This window comes from Anabrus simplex, chromosome 1 (genome assembly GCF_040414725.1).
Source record: "Anabrus simplex isolate iqAnaSimp1 chromosome 1, ASM4041472v1, whole genome shotgun sequence".
NCBI lineage: Eukaryota > Metazoa > Arthropoda > Insecta > Orthoptera > Tettigoniidae > Anabrus > Anabrus simplex.
The window spans coordinates 252,815,924-252,831,423 of NC_090265.1; the positions used below are offsets into that span (position 1 = coordinate 252,815,924).

Sequence of the window (15,500 nt, forward strand, 5' to 3'; positions counted from 1 at the left end):
ATTGAATGGGCGGGCACAGTCCTAATAGGCAGGTTTGTCCGGAAGTGCCGAATGAGGCGGCCTTGTTACAGGTGTCTGCGGTCCACGCCAACATAATGACTTTATTAACTTCTGTGTGTTGGCGCGCTGGTGGTCTTCCACCGGACATTTCTCACATTCCTCATCGCTGAAGTACACCGGGGTCAAATTGATTTACATCATCCCGGTAATCAGTTCGAGCAGTAATTCTACCTTCTTTTTCTTCTCCCTACAAATTGCTTTTCAAACTGAGCTTCAGAAAGAGCTACTTCCATCAGTTCACTACTCCGCCATCAGCATTTAAAGTATGTTTCCCCTTAGGAAAAAATGTAAATTATGTCGGGGGTTAAATAAGTATACACTGTACAAAATATCAAACCAGTAGCTCACACAGACCATTAAAGATCTTGCCTTGCCAAGAAAACTGCTGCCCTATCAGATGACCAGTAGTTATTAAAGTGACCAATGGTCAGTGTGACGGCATCCTCAACCGCATTGCTTGACTTTTATGACCGGATCCACTGTCTCTCATATCAAACAACTTCACAATTGGTCTCAAGAGACTATGTGAGTCACATACTAGCCATCAGTCCAAGCTTAATATCCTTAGACTAGCCAGAAGTCCAACGCGTGGCTTCGAGGAGAGGCAAGCACGCCATTTACCGTACGTACCGGTACTCCTTCAATTAACGCAATTAAATAAACCATCGATTACGCCAGTCACAGAAAGCATTTGAGAGAAAATTACGGCACCCACAAAAGAATTCTGAATTCTTAAAATAACACCGCAGTGAATTGTATACACATTATTCTGATTTTATTATTGTTAGAGATACACAATAATAAATAATAATAATAATAATAATAATAATAATAATAATAATAATAATAATAATAATAATAATGTCAATGTGTCTCAGTTTAAATTCAAACAGACTGAACGTGAACTGCGATTTGGTTCAGGATATCGCGATACTCTAAGCCAGGGCCTCTCAAACGCCCTAAATCTCACGCGTGCAAACTGAGGCGCAGAGTTCCTGTGCACAGTGCATCGGTCTCACTCGACTCGACTCGGACCAACGCTCCGTGTCTGGGCTACTCTGCTAAACTCGGCTAAACTCGGCTCAGTTTTGGAGCGCTACGGAGCAAGTGAGGAAGAGGGAGACAGGCGGAGCGAGCGAGACATGCATGGGGAAAGAGAGAGACAGCGCTATTGCTCCTCTCTGGTCAACCAAGCGAAGTCGTCTTTTGCACCGTGCACAGCGCGATGCACTGGTGCATGCACCCTGAGGGGCCCTGCTCTAGGCGATTTGTATACCAACAACAAATACAGAAGAGATCACAGACACCATACGTAAGAGGAGACTGGAGTTTTATGGGCACCTAACAAGAATGAACGAGAGTCGACTAACAAAGACATTAATAACATCAAATGCCTTTGCTGGCAAGATGTAGTGTTTACAGTGCGCTATGTCTTCTGGTACGGGCTAGAATAAAATTGTTACTTTCATTGACCTGACTCTGTGAAAATGTCGCTCATAGGGTCGGTTGGTGCATGCATTTCAGTGGGCTTGGCAGATTGATGTGCAATAGCAACTTGTGGCTCGGTGAGGAAAGCAACGGGAAACTACCACACTCCTCATTTCCCTAGTACGCCTCTTCATTGACACCTAGGCCATCTATGACAGCTAATGGTGAACCTGTTGAAGATCCAACCAGCATTCGGGCTGAATACCCAACATACGTACAACATCATCAAATTAAAAACAACTACTAAATGGGTAGTAGAAGAAACAAGGAAAGACATGGAGGAAGCAGCATAAATCCAAAAGAGATATTTTTCGAGCAAAAATTGATAAATTCAAGGGATTCCAGGAGAAACAAAATGAAAAGTCCAAGAACATGAGGTCAGATGGGAGGAAGAGGAACCACAGCGAAATGATGAAGAAGTTGTGGGAGAAGAAAAAAAGACTAACCAGCAAGTCAATTGTTTACGTGGTCAAAAGTAGGCCAAAATCGAAGAGGAAATAATAATAATAATAATAATAATAATAATAATAATAATAATAATAATAATAATAATAATAATAATAATAATAATAATAATAATAATAATAAGCTTTTGAATCTGTTGATAGAGAAATATTATATAAAACCATACATGAGTTAAAACCAAACTGACAAACTTGATCCGCGAAACCCTTACAGACTCAGTCTCAAAAGTTAAATGTATGGGTGGGATATCACGACCTTTCAAAATAAAAACAGGTGTCAGACAAGGTGATGGCTTATCTCCACTCGTTTCCAACTGTATCTTGGAAAACGTTGTGAGAATTTGGAACGAAAAACTGAAGCACCATAATATATTACCACTTATGGTGGGGAGAAAGAACAATAGTCGCATTTTTATACAGTGAAATGTCACCAAACTCGGCAGGGGTCGTATGCGCTAGCTTTGAAACAGAGGGTAAACAATTATCTGACTGCACCACTCAATTCAGCACAATAAGGAGTTGTTGAAGGTGGATTGTGAGTGTCATTTCCTACTACACGTTAATAATAATTTCGTGTGGCTATTTCTAGCCGAGTGCAGCCGTTGTAAGGCAGACCCTCCGATGAGGGTGGGTGGCATCTGCCATGTGTAGGTAACTGCGTGTTATTGTGGTGGAGGATAGTGTTCTGTGTGGTGTGTGAGTTGCAAGGATGTTGGGGACAGCACAAACACCCAGCCCCCGGGCCACTGGAATTAACCAATGAAGGTTAAAATCCCCGACCCGGCCGGGAATCGAACCCGGGACCCTCTGAACCGAAGGCCTGTACGCTGACCATTCAGCCAACGAGTCTGACTACTACACGTTGAAAACTCATTATGTACCGATCTGAATGTAGTCCTGCATAAAGAGCGACGATATATTAAAATTTCCTACTTTTAAAGATGCCACTCAAACGTATTCGTCTACTAATGTCAGTCCACACCATGTTTACATCGTCCATTGGAGAATATACAGCATCAAGTGACGCATGCTTTTGTAGCGACCGGATTCTCGGTTTACGTCACTTAGCCGTCAGCTTGCATTCGGGAGATAGTGGGTTCGAACCCCACTGTCGACAGACCTGTAGATGGTTCTCCGTGGTTCCCTATTTTCACACCAGGCAAGTGCTGGGGACTGTAAGACCACAGTTGCTTCCTTCCCACTCTTTGCCCTATCCTATAGCCTACCATTGTCACCGTAAGACCCATCTGTGTCGGGGCGACGTAGAGGAAACTGTAAAGAAAATCTGCTTCCGTTGTAGGTAATCACCGAATGTTGGTGCCCGGCTCCATGGCTAAATGGTTAGCGTGGTGGTCTTTGGCCACAGGGGTCCAGAGTTCGATTCCAGGCAGGGTCGGGAATTTCAACCACCATTAGTTAATTTCTCTGGCACGGGGGCTGGGTGTATGTGTCTTCATCCTCATCATGACGCGCAGGTCGCCTACGGGAGTCAAATCAGAAGATCTGCAACTGGCGAGCCGAACATGTCCTCGGACACTCCTGGCACTAAAAGCCATACGTCATTTCGTTACCGAATGTTGGTAATAAAAGACCCACACAAGTCAATTCACTTGGTGAGAGGTTGAATCCTCGGTTCACTGCTCTCGAATGCTATCATCTCGTCATCTTTGGATATTTTCCTTACTGTCTGTCCTTTGGTTACTTAGTTATTTTCCTTCTTCGGTCATGTAGAGGCAGATGCCATACATCATTGAAGATACTAGCTACCTTTAGCAATAGGGAAGATAAATGAAGGAGCCTCTTATAACCAAATCGAGGGTATTGTTTGTATTCATTGTGCTTATTTCGGTTTGAAGTTGAGTAAATTAAACTATATTATTTATCTGAACTCTTTAACCTGCCATTATGACAGCTTATGATAATTATTTATAAATGTATTTACGAACTAGACTCTAAAGTAGGAATCAGAATGACTTTTTATTTGTCAATCTGTCTCTTTTTAAATTCAAACAGTTTGAACATGAATTGCGATTTGTTTCAGGATGGCGCGATACACTAAGCGATCTTTATAACAGCAGCAAGCTATGTCTTGTGGAGATCAGGACTCAAACCCGGGGCCAGAGAGCCTCCCAGACGCTGCAACAGCGCCGCTCCTCTGACAGTTACCACTGGGCGTCATGGAGCCGCACTTCGGTGAGTACTTGGTCTCAATGTACACAGCAATAGCACTGAATAACAAGCCTTGTTCACTTTGTACGGAGTTTTGAAAGTTACGAGGATGTCTCGATAATATACTGATTTTTTTAAATAACTGAGGGTAATATAGAATGTTTTGTGATAGCCTACTTTTTACAATGAAAATGTAAAACGAATGTTATCTTTCTCTTTTTAGTAAATTTAAAACCATTTAAAAATGCACATTTCTGTTACGTAGAAAATAGATGTTGACCGTACTAAGCCTGCGATCACATAAAGTTATCGGTAATAATGCGTGATGTATCCATTTCACCTAAAATCCTATCTTGAAGAGGGATGATCATACGTAATTCAAGCATTTTTGTACGAATTTTACAACTTTACCCAAGCACTTACAGATTAAATGAGAGTGACAAAATATAGCATTCCTGTTCCTAGATGTGTTTTCTCGAAATGATAAGTTTAACGGTCTCTGTGGGATCGTATATACCTCCAAGATTTACTTCGTCAGTTCAGGGTCATGAAATCTGTGTAAGTAGTAAAAATTTAAACATTGTGTATAGAAATAACTTTCTAAATGAAAATGTATGTCACATAAGTCTACAACCCTTATTTTGTACCTTAAAATATTTTATAGTCCAACCCGAAATCATCGGTCCCTACAATACGCAAATACTGAAAAATATCTTCGGCAGTACTCTTAACGAAATATTATACTATATTATGTATCGTACATGAATGCACTTGAAAAATGTTCTTTGGTTCGAGCGAAGGGTTTACACAACTCAACGTATACACAGTGACTACGTACAAATTTCATACATAGGTATATCGGTCTGCTATACCGTACCATACCATAGAAGAAAGTTGTGTGATGAAAAGGCTGTTAATCACTCATGTGGAGACTAACTTTTGTAATGTGTTTCGAAAGTTAAAAATAAATTGTAATTTAAAAACATTGCATTTAACATTCTCAGTATTTAAATGTATCAATCAACTAGTAAATCAATACTGATCTGCACCTAGGGCAGTCGCCCAGGTATCAGATACCTTATCTGTTGTTTTCCTAGCCTTTTCTTAAATAATTTCAAAGAAATTGGAAATTTATTGACCATCTCCCTTGGTATGTTCTTCCAATCCCTAACTCCCCTTCCTCTAAATGGATATTTGCCCCAATTTATCCTTTTGAGTTCCAACTTTATGTTCATATTGTGATCTTTCCTACTTTTAAAGATGCCACTCAAACGTATTCGTCTACTAATGTCATTCCACACCATGTTTACATCGTCCAAACAATGGAAATCAACGGTGAGAGGCCGGCGCGCTGCCGCCTGAGCCACGGAGGCGGAAGTTTTTAATTTGCACGTGCAGTTTTGCTGTGTTTTCAACAGATGCATCGCTGAGTACGCATCGGGTGCATGAGACTTACGTTGTGTGAGTATACACATGTCCGGGGCGAGTCGATAAGTCATGGAACGTCTGTGAAAGGGAAACGTAATTAACTTTTCTTCAAATTCCTATGAAGTGTTTCAAAAATATAGTCCGTTTAAAATGAGATGAAAGTGATGAGTTGTTAACCTTTGTGGCAGAATCGTGACACGGTCGCGGCTTGGCTGTTGTGTACAGCAGAGGAAATCGGCAGATCACTCACACACTACATGCACGCGTTTATTTTTCCTGGACTGTTTACACCACGGCCACTGTGTGATGTTGCCAAGTATATTATTCATTCTCGAACTGGACTCAACGTAGATCACTACTATGTTGGTACTCTTCCACATCCAGCATTCTCCCGAGCTTGGTTTGTTTTACTGTATTTAACCTACACCCTGTATATAAAGAGAGAGAGACCACAAGAACGTATGACACCCCTATTTTCCACTGCTGAGACGAGGATCCGGTAAGCTTTTCGAACTTTCTTATCTCGAGTTGGCTATTTGCATTTCACTGCCATCCTCTCTTGTTTTCGGGCGGGGACTACATTGCCATCCGTATTTATGTTGCGCTTACCGCTCCAGGCAAGTCTCCCTGGTTGTTTTCCATCGACAATGAGTACCGACGAGCCTGGGTGGAGTGCACATGTAAGAAGATTACATCCCGATCAGCACACGACTCGAGAAACTCTCCGGAGGAAGTGACACTGAGTAGGTATTTTGCTAGGCATAGACTTCACTTCTGCGAGGCGTTGGTCTTAAAGTTGTAACTACTGAAGACAAGTTTCCTACAACTATAATGTTCTTCCAAATAAGAGTACTGGATTCTCTTTAAACAAATATTTGAATTTACAGACTCAATTCCAATGTTTCTTTGCCTGAAAGACACATTGGAACAGCATTTAATAAACATATGTAAGCGTTGAATTGTTTTATATTTCAAAGGTCAATAAAATCCCTGTAAAACGATTATTATTGCAGACCGAATTTGTATCCACAATCAAATAGTAAATATGCATGCAAATACTTTGTAGGCATGAAAATGTAAAAGAGATGTGCAAAAGACAAATGAACTTTTTGTTTTGTGGGAGATCGTACCTTATTCGCGGCTCTTCCAGTGTATAAGAGAAGTTATTCTGAGATTTTCTTGTGTGAAACTCCTACGTCTGTTAATGAAGAATGTTTTATACAGTGAAAATGTCCTTCCTGCTCTGCATATTGTCATAGGTACATGTGAAAAGCACATTCCTCTTCTTCAGTGAATTCCTCTTCTATTTCAGTTTTCACAAAACAACTGTTTGTTAACTCGACAGATTGGCTTGTATTAGGATTTTTAACTTCTCATGCATGAATTATTTTTCGTTTGCGTTTGGTGAAGAAAATTTCAAGCTATAAAGTTCAATTTGCGTTCAGCGACTTAAATTTACCAGTAGTTCTTAACTTGAGCTAATACTGTAACACTCTAATGAGATATGGCTTACCATAATGGAATATATATTCGATATTTAGTGATAGAAATTATAAGATTTTAGCATTCAAAAATCAATCACTATTACCTAATGGCCATGGGCATGTATTGCAAACACGAGTATTCTTTAAAGACCACAGGTCTGTACTGTCTTTGAGGTTCCTGCCAGAGGTACTCCTGAAGCCTGTGGTAACTGGATTTTCATTTACACTTTCGTATAGGAAAATGAACACATTGTTTTGATGGCCTGGGTATCCATATGTGGCTGACAGGTGTTTATAGTCTTAAGGAAAATAATGAATGGGAAGGGTCCGCCTCTGTAGTGTAGTGGTTAGTGTGATTACCTGCCACTCCGGAGGCTCGGGTCGATTGCCGGCTCTACTATGAAATTTTGAAAACGTGGTACGAGGGCTGGAACGGAGTCTGTTCAGCCTCGGGAGGTCAACTGAGTAGAGGGGGTTCGATTCACTTCTCAGCCATCCTTGAAGTGGTTTTCCGTGTTTTATCACTTCTCCTCCAGGCAAATGCCGGGGTGGTACCTAACTTAAGGCCACGGCCGCTTCCTTCCCTCTTCCTTGTCTATCCTATCCAATATTCCCATCCCCACACAAGGCCTCTGTTCAAAATAGCAGGTGAGTCCGCCTGGGTGAGGTAGTGGTCCCCCTCCCCAGTTGTAACCCCCACCCAATGTCTCACGCTCCAGGACACTGCCCTTGAGGTGGTAGAGGTGGTGCCCTCGCTGAGTCCGAAGGAAGAAACCAGCCCGGTAGGGTAAGCAGATTAAGAAAGAAAGAAAGAAAGAAAGAAAGAAAGAAAGAAGAATAGGAAGGGCATTTTGACATACAAAGTTTGTTTTCTTCACCGACAACATGGAAATTAAACGGTGGTTGGTACGCCTGAATGTTGACGAGGTGGAAGAAGTACCTTTGGATGTAGGGCTGTTCTTCCGTCTGTTATGTAAACATAACAAGAAACAGGACATCATTGCTATATTTATTAGATTGACTGTGAAGTTGAATAGGCGATGCACTTTTCTTTCTTAATCTGTTTACCTTCGAGAATGGCTAAGCTGGAAATCGAAGCCCCTCTACTCAGCTGGCCTCCCGAAGCCGAGTGGACCCCGTTCCAGCCCTCGTACCACTTTTAAAATTTCGTGGCAGAGCCGGGAATCGAAGCCTAGCCTCCAGGGGTGGCAACTAATCACGATAATCACTAATCTCCTGAACCCGAGAAAATTTCACTCCAATATATTATGTTTAGACAGCCTATATATATTTCATTCATTACATCCCTGACCCGGTCAATGACTGGAAAACAGGTTGTAGGTTTTCATTTTCATATTATGTTTAGAAGAACTGATATGTAGTCACAAATATTATCAAACAAGAAACTGAGCTTCCCAGTGATAGTTAATAAAGGAAGATACTAAGAAATGTATCTACAGAATTATAAATACAACCTGTGACAATAAAGTTCGGTGAATGAAGTCAGAACGGTCGATCCGGCAACACTGGCGACACACAACGCTGCACCTTGAGTAGAAGCAGGTTTTGACCATCTGCTCCAACGTTGTTCAGTTGAGCATCGTGTGTGTGCCCTGTAAGACCTGTTTGACATAGTGCGTTGGTTCTGAACTGCGTACAGGAACATGAACGACCAAAAGATCAATGTACAGTCTTGCTTTAAGCTTGGCAAGACGCCGAAAGAAACGCATGTGATGCTGGTACGTGTTTACGAAGATCAAGCACTGTCCTTGAAGTGTGTGTACGAGTGGTTCGCCCGTTTTTGAGGAAACCGGGAAAGTATTTCTGACAATTCCCGCAGCGGAAGACCGGCAACCGCCTTCAGTGACGAAAACATTGAGAAGGTGAGGACATTAATCACGAACCATCGGCGATTACCTATGCGCATGATAGCCGATGAACTGCAGATTAACCGTGAATCCGTGCGACAAATCGTTACCCAGAAATTAGGGAAGATGAAAACGTGTTCTCGTCTTGTGCCACATCACTTTACTGACGATCTGGAGCAACTTGAACATCCCCACACTCGCGAGATCTCAGTCCTCCAGACTTCTTCCTATTTACACGACTCAAATTCGCTTTGAAAGGAAAGAGATTTGGCGATATTCCTGACATCCAAGGAAACGTGACAAGGCTTTTGAACACCATCCCAAAGGAAGCCTTCTTGCAAAGTTTCCAGGACATGTATCGCCGATCTCAGCAGTGCATAGTTATGAGAAGGGACTATTTCGAAGGACAGGAAGGCCACTGTCGTTCATTGTTCATCTTTGTTGATAGTACAGGACTATTCATCGAACTTTATTGTCAGAGGTTGTAGTATAGTTATTAATAATTCTGATTTCCTGACAGTTTTAAAATATTATATTTCAAGGAAGGACTATGCGTCCACAAGCTAGCCCCAGAGAGTGACATTTAGACTTCAGCATGCCACTCAAAATCTTCCTGACAGATTTCCCAGCTTACAATTACAATTAAACACTAAATCCACTTCTATTTGTAGTCGATTTTAGCTGAATTGAGAGCTTTTTCCCCTCAGAATGAGATGGAGAACTTTAGTCGCCTTGATAAAGAATACTGAAAAGTCGACAACTTGTAGGCCTATATAAGATAAACGAAATAACGACACAGCCAACCCGGAAGAAGAATGAAATAGTATGGGTTTACGTCCCAGTAACTACTCGGTTTTTAGGGAACACCGAGGTAGCGGAAGTTCGTCCCGCAAGAGTTATTTAACATAGTTAAGCACCTTGAAAAACTACCGGACTGAGCCAGGACCGAAACTGCCAACTTGAGAGCAGAAGGCCAGCGCTCTACCATCCGAGCCACTTAGCCTGGTCAGTTCAAATTACCCAGAATGAATGATTTCTACAACCCATTTTAACCACAATTCTGACATTGTTCTTAATTCTGTTCACTGTAATTCTTGGCTTAGGTGTGCTTTGTCATATTCAATATCAATATTGAGTAATTTTCTTAAAATTTGGCCCAAATGTATATTATTATTCTTTCCTGCAGTGTGGATAGAATGACTTTGTGTCGCGATTGGTTACTTACAGCTTTTCAAACATTTTGTTCCATCATTTTCAAATAAATACAAAATCAAAAAAGTAAAGTAAACTCGGGCATTTTTTAAATGTCTCTTCAAAGTAGAGGTTTTCTTCCCAAGGATCAACCACCGTAAGATTAAACGGTTTATATAGACTTTAGAAAAATCCATATTTTAATTTTTGAAAATACAGAATTCCGTGATGGGTTTTTGCCTGAAACTGCTTAAATTTTTAATTCATTGTGACCATTTCTGTTCATCCACGAGAATCTACGGAATTCTTGAAAATTTTAAGTTAACCATCCAATTAGAATATGAAATATCGTCGCTCCTATGCCAAACCGCGAATGTGACAATGCTGTTCCTATCCATTATTCCCCTTAAGTCTGGTGACGACTCCCAACCACATATTGGTATGCGGTCCATCATAACAATTTTCGTTCAGTTCATTTTCCTATGCGCGTGTGTAAATGATTATGAACCTTAAATACATCATACTCTAGGAGTGGGTAAAAATGTCATGAAGCATCCATCCATACAGTACGGTACAGTATAATAAATAATTTCGTGTGGCTATTTCTAGCCGAGTGGAGCCCTTGTAAGGCAGACCCTCTGATGAGGGTGGGTGGCATCTGCCATGTGCGGGTAACTGCGTGTTATTGTGGTGGAGGATAGTGTTATGTGTGGTGTGTGAGTTGCAGGGATGTTGGGGACAGCACAAACACCCAGCACCCGAGCTATTGGAATTAAAACCAATGACGGTTAAAATCCCCGACCCGGCCGGGAATCGATTCCGGGACCCTCTGAACCGAAGGCCAGTACGCTGACCATTTAGCCAACGAGTCGGACACGGTACAGTAATACTGCTGGAACTTGATACTTCAACGAAGAAAGATATGATTTTTCAGATGAACCTAAAAAAAAGCAAAAATATGGATGATTTTAGTGTGTGAAGCGCCAATGTAATTCCACATTTTATCTCTATTTAAATAGGCCTGGGGAGAGGGGGGCTCAAACGGTAGAAACAGCGCTGGCTTTCTCAGCTAAAATTTATGCGGTCGACCCCGACTCAGTCTAATGGTATTTAAAGATGCTCAAACACTCAGCCTTGTGTCGCAAATTTATTAGTAAGTAAAATAAATGATATGAGACAAAATTCTAATACCACAGCTCAATAATTAGAGAGACGTAAAAACAATAACATTATTAATATGTTCTATTTGTATGTAAGACATATTTCCTGATTCAGACCACATACTGGAGTAGGACTGATCTCAGTAGGCAATCTCAAAGAACGGCTGCCGGTGAATTTTTGATACCACTAGTAAGTTTATGATGTTTTAAATTATTCCCCGTTCTTCGAATTCCACATAAAATGAAGGTCTTTACACCTTCCTATTTGATATATTTACGAGATGTCTACTTCCTCTGTATGGTGCCACAAACAGGGCGGGAACATGTTCCCTATATCCTCGTCGAATGCACGTTATTTCGAGCGTGAGAGAACTCATATAGAAGTTAAAAAATCGTTACACAGACAGAATGACATTATTTCCTCAACTTATGAGGACTTTAATATTCCCACTCGTGTAGTTTGTCCAAAAGAGAGGTTCATTAGGAATGGAGATACAGCACAAGTTCGTGTAGTGAGTAAAGCGGCGGATACAATTTATTGTGTAACCTTCATCTGTGAAATGGTCAGAGAAGTCGATCTAAGTTCTGTTACTGTATAACTAAATGAAATGAATATCACTTACAGTCTTGGCGAATGTTGATTACAGCGAGTGGTGACGATAACCGCAACAGTTCCCTGTAACTCAGTGAGAACATTGTAGTCAAACGAGTTGAATCACACATCTTAGACATGGCAGCTGGTCAAGAAAGCTGTTGACTTCATAATAGGAAAAAGGAAAAGCCATAACCGTACACTAAGTTGCATGTGGTTACTCCTAAATCTCGCCACCTTTACCTCCAGGAATTCTCCCACAGTACACTTATTTTAGTGCATACAGCACCAATGTTAATTCCACATTATATCTCTGTTTATATAGACCTGGGGGGCTCAGGCGGTAGAAGCTTTCCGAGCTCAAATTGGTGTGGTCCGTACACAAAGTTTAATGATTGGTTGTTTGTATATCTGAATGTCATTCTTTCCACCCTCTGGAGTAAGTTGATACTCATGAAAGGCACCTACCAAGGATTTTCAAGGCCAGTGCTAGACCACAATGTTAATCTACGTGGTGTAAACTGAGTGAACTCGCTAGATTATAAAGAATTTAAATCAACTGTTACAACTCCTCACCCCGTCCAGAATCTGGCGTCTGTTCACGTAAAATAACATTAACATTAAGTGTATGGATGGTCTCGTGTTCTGAGAATTGGCATCAATGCAACATATGTGTTTGGTCTTGAAAATTGATTCTTTGACGTGACAGTCCTAATGTTTTCTTGCGTGTAAGCATTCTTAAATGTCTTAAGTGCCAGATAATAACGCTGAGATAGCAATACAAGACTAATAACGTAATTGCGAGGGAACCTAGAAGAGGGATCACTAACACTAATCACTAACAGCCATATTCAATCGTTTTTACGATGTGGCCTCTTTAAGTCCGAAGCAAGGTAGGTTTTCATGAGGTCTCTCCATCTGGGACGGTCTTGAGCGATGTTCTACCAATTGATCCCAGTAATCTTACGGATGTCTTTATCCCATCTGTCCGGTGGTCTTCCCCTAGGTCTCAGATGATCTTTCGGACTCCACTCAAGCACCTTAATAGCATTTCAAATTTGGTGCCGAATTTCTACATCTGAAGAAGAACTACAGCTATAAGCCCGGAAAGAAAATAGAAAGAGTAATAATAATAATAATAATAATAATAATAATAATAATAATAATAATAATAATAATAATAACCAAACCACCCCCGGAGGTCCGAGTTCGATTCCCAGCTCTGCCACGAAATTTGAAAAGTGGTACGAGGGCTGGAACGGGGTCGACTCAGTCTCGGGAGGTCAACTGAGTAGAGGGGTTTTCGATTCCCTCCTGAGCCATCGTCAAAGTGGTTTCTTGTGGTTTCCCACTTCCCCTCCAGGCAGATACCGGGATGGCCATGGCCATTTTCTTTCCTCTTCTTTGTCTATCTCTTCCTATCTTCCCATCCCCCACAAGGCTCCTGTTCAGCATAGCAGGTGAGGCCGCATGGGGTAGGTTCTGGTCCTCCTTTCCAGTTGTATCCCCCTCGGCATAAAGTCTCACACTCCAGGACACTGTCCTTGAGGTGGCAGAGGTGGGATCCCTCACTAAGTCCGAGGGTAAAACAAACCCTGGAGGGTAAGCAGATTAAGAAAGAAAGAAAGAAAGAAAGAAAGAAAGAAAGAAAGAATAATAATCCCATCGCCTGAGTTACTGGGTTTACTACGCGAAGATATTTTGATTTGACGGTATTTAGGTTGCTTGCGGGTCAGTTTCGCGCTTCCGTTTTGCTCTACCAGACTGTAGAGGAACCGCACTCTACTGGGCGATCTATGATGGAGTTTTCATTTTGTCAGTTAGGCCTAAATACTGAATGTGTCACCGAATATCGTTAACAGCCAACATCGTACGACATGGAACGTTCGAATGGAGTTTTTTCCGCTCTTCAAGAATTCGACTGCACCTGCTGGGCTTGAACTCACAATATCGGGATATGGGGGCCGCCACTCTACCAGTGATCCACATAGAAAGCTATCGGCTTTAAAGGTCACAGGTTATGTTAATGATATGTGTGGCTGTTCTATAGGTGAGGTTATTGGTCGCGGATGCACACTGAGTGACTCCCCTCCTGGGCGAACTGTAAAATCTTCTTCTCCTTCACACCCTTATCTCCATCACACTCAGTTCCTACTCCTCCTCCCAGTTATTTACTTCTACAATTAAATTAAGATTCTTGGTAATCTAGTGAGTACTATAAGGAAGAGAGGGGGGAGGGTGGGGGGAAGAGTAATTTATTGTTAATGTTATTTAGATACCAACATGCCTCGTGAAGTGAAACATTCTTACGCTCTGATAATCGCTTCTCAGTTCCAATAAAAGTTGATATATCATTCTGTTGTTGTGTGGAGTTAGTGATAACTCTGGTATGCTGATGGTGTTGGAGGCACAATCTGTCATCTGCCATCACTCCTCAACTGAATTATACTAAGTTAAGCAGAGAATATTATTCAGTCACTTTAAAGGTAAGCTATTCCTTAGTTGAGCTATACCAGGAAGCAATACTTTAACGCAACGGGAAGAAATACGCGTCGGTGTGGTATACCGTCTCCCGACTACCGACATGTTCATAAAACTAAATACGGTATTTTCAAAAATATTCAATATATTCAAGGCAAACTTACTTTTCTGTGCTGCAACATCAGTTTTACGTACGTAGATGAGGTATGGAGGGGCACTATAGATTTCCTTTCGCTCTCTCATTGTTTCAAGTCTTAGCATGAGTTTTGTTTGTCATTGCCCGGGGTGGGGGGGGGCGAAATTACGCGCAGTCTTCCGAGACTATACAAATTAGATTGTTGGTAATCTAGTGAGTCGTATAGCGAAGAGAGAGGGTGAGGAAAATGTAATAGAAAAATAGAACTGGCCTAGCCAGGTTAATAAGGAACATATTCAGCAGGAGGTATGTGGAAATTTTCAACAACATAACAAGATACAACCCCATACGACCCCATTCAGCATCCAAACCTGATCGCAGATTGGAAATTCTATTCGAGAATATAAAGTTAGCAACTTACAATGACTAGCAGAAAGCAGCATAACACAGCATACATAACACATGACGACAATAGTGTAGTAACTTGTGTGAAATCTTCACACTCTCCGAGAAGCGAAAATACATTGAAGCTTTTAGGGAGTCCATTGACACAAACTAGAAAAACAAAGACCTTGGGACAGTTACAGTACTGTAAGTTACTCATATAGTTACTGGTGCCACACCGGAAAGGCAGAAGTCATTCAGTGGAATGGATGAATTAATTATGAAGAAAAGGAACTGTCTTCAGATTGAAAGAGCCAGCAATTATTATTATTATTATTATTATTATTATTATTATTATTATTATTATTATTATTATTATTATTATTATTATTATTATTATTTGTTTATTTACCACAAGTCATACAGATTTTGCTGATGGTCTAGTTAGTGGAAAAGGGCAAGCCCCATGTACTTTAACTGTTTCTCATACCCAGTGTTTATTTGTCGTGATGGAACACCTTTGACTTCTTTCGATCCCGCGCCTTACCCCTTGTGTCTATACGTGGCTCTTGAAGGGGAAAATGTCAGCAGATGA

General features: G+C 41.1%; 1 protein-coding gene across 1 annotated transcript in view; it reads left to right on the forward strand.

Moving 5' to 3' along the window:
- Positions 1-15,500, forward strand: part of ci (cubitus interruptus) — a 1,501,802-nt gene that overhangs the window by 503,954 nt on the left and 982,348 nt on the right. The window contains exon 2 of the mRNA XM_067159248.2: positions 4,054-4,205. Within this exon, the coding sequence (XP_067015349.2) occupies positions 4,190-4,205 (16 nt within the window). The 5' untranslated portion in view covers positions 4,054-4,189. The remainder of the gene's footprint in view (positions 1-4,053; positions 4,206-15,500) is intronic.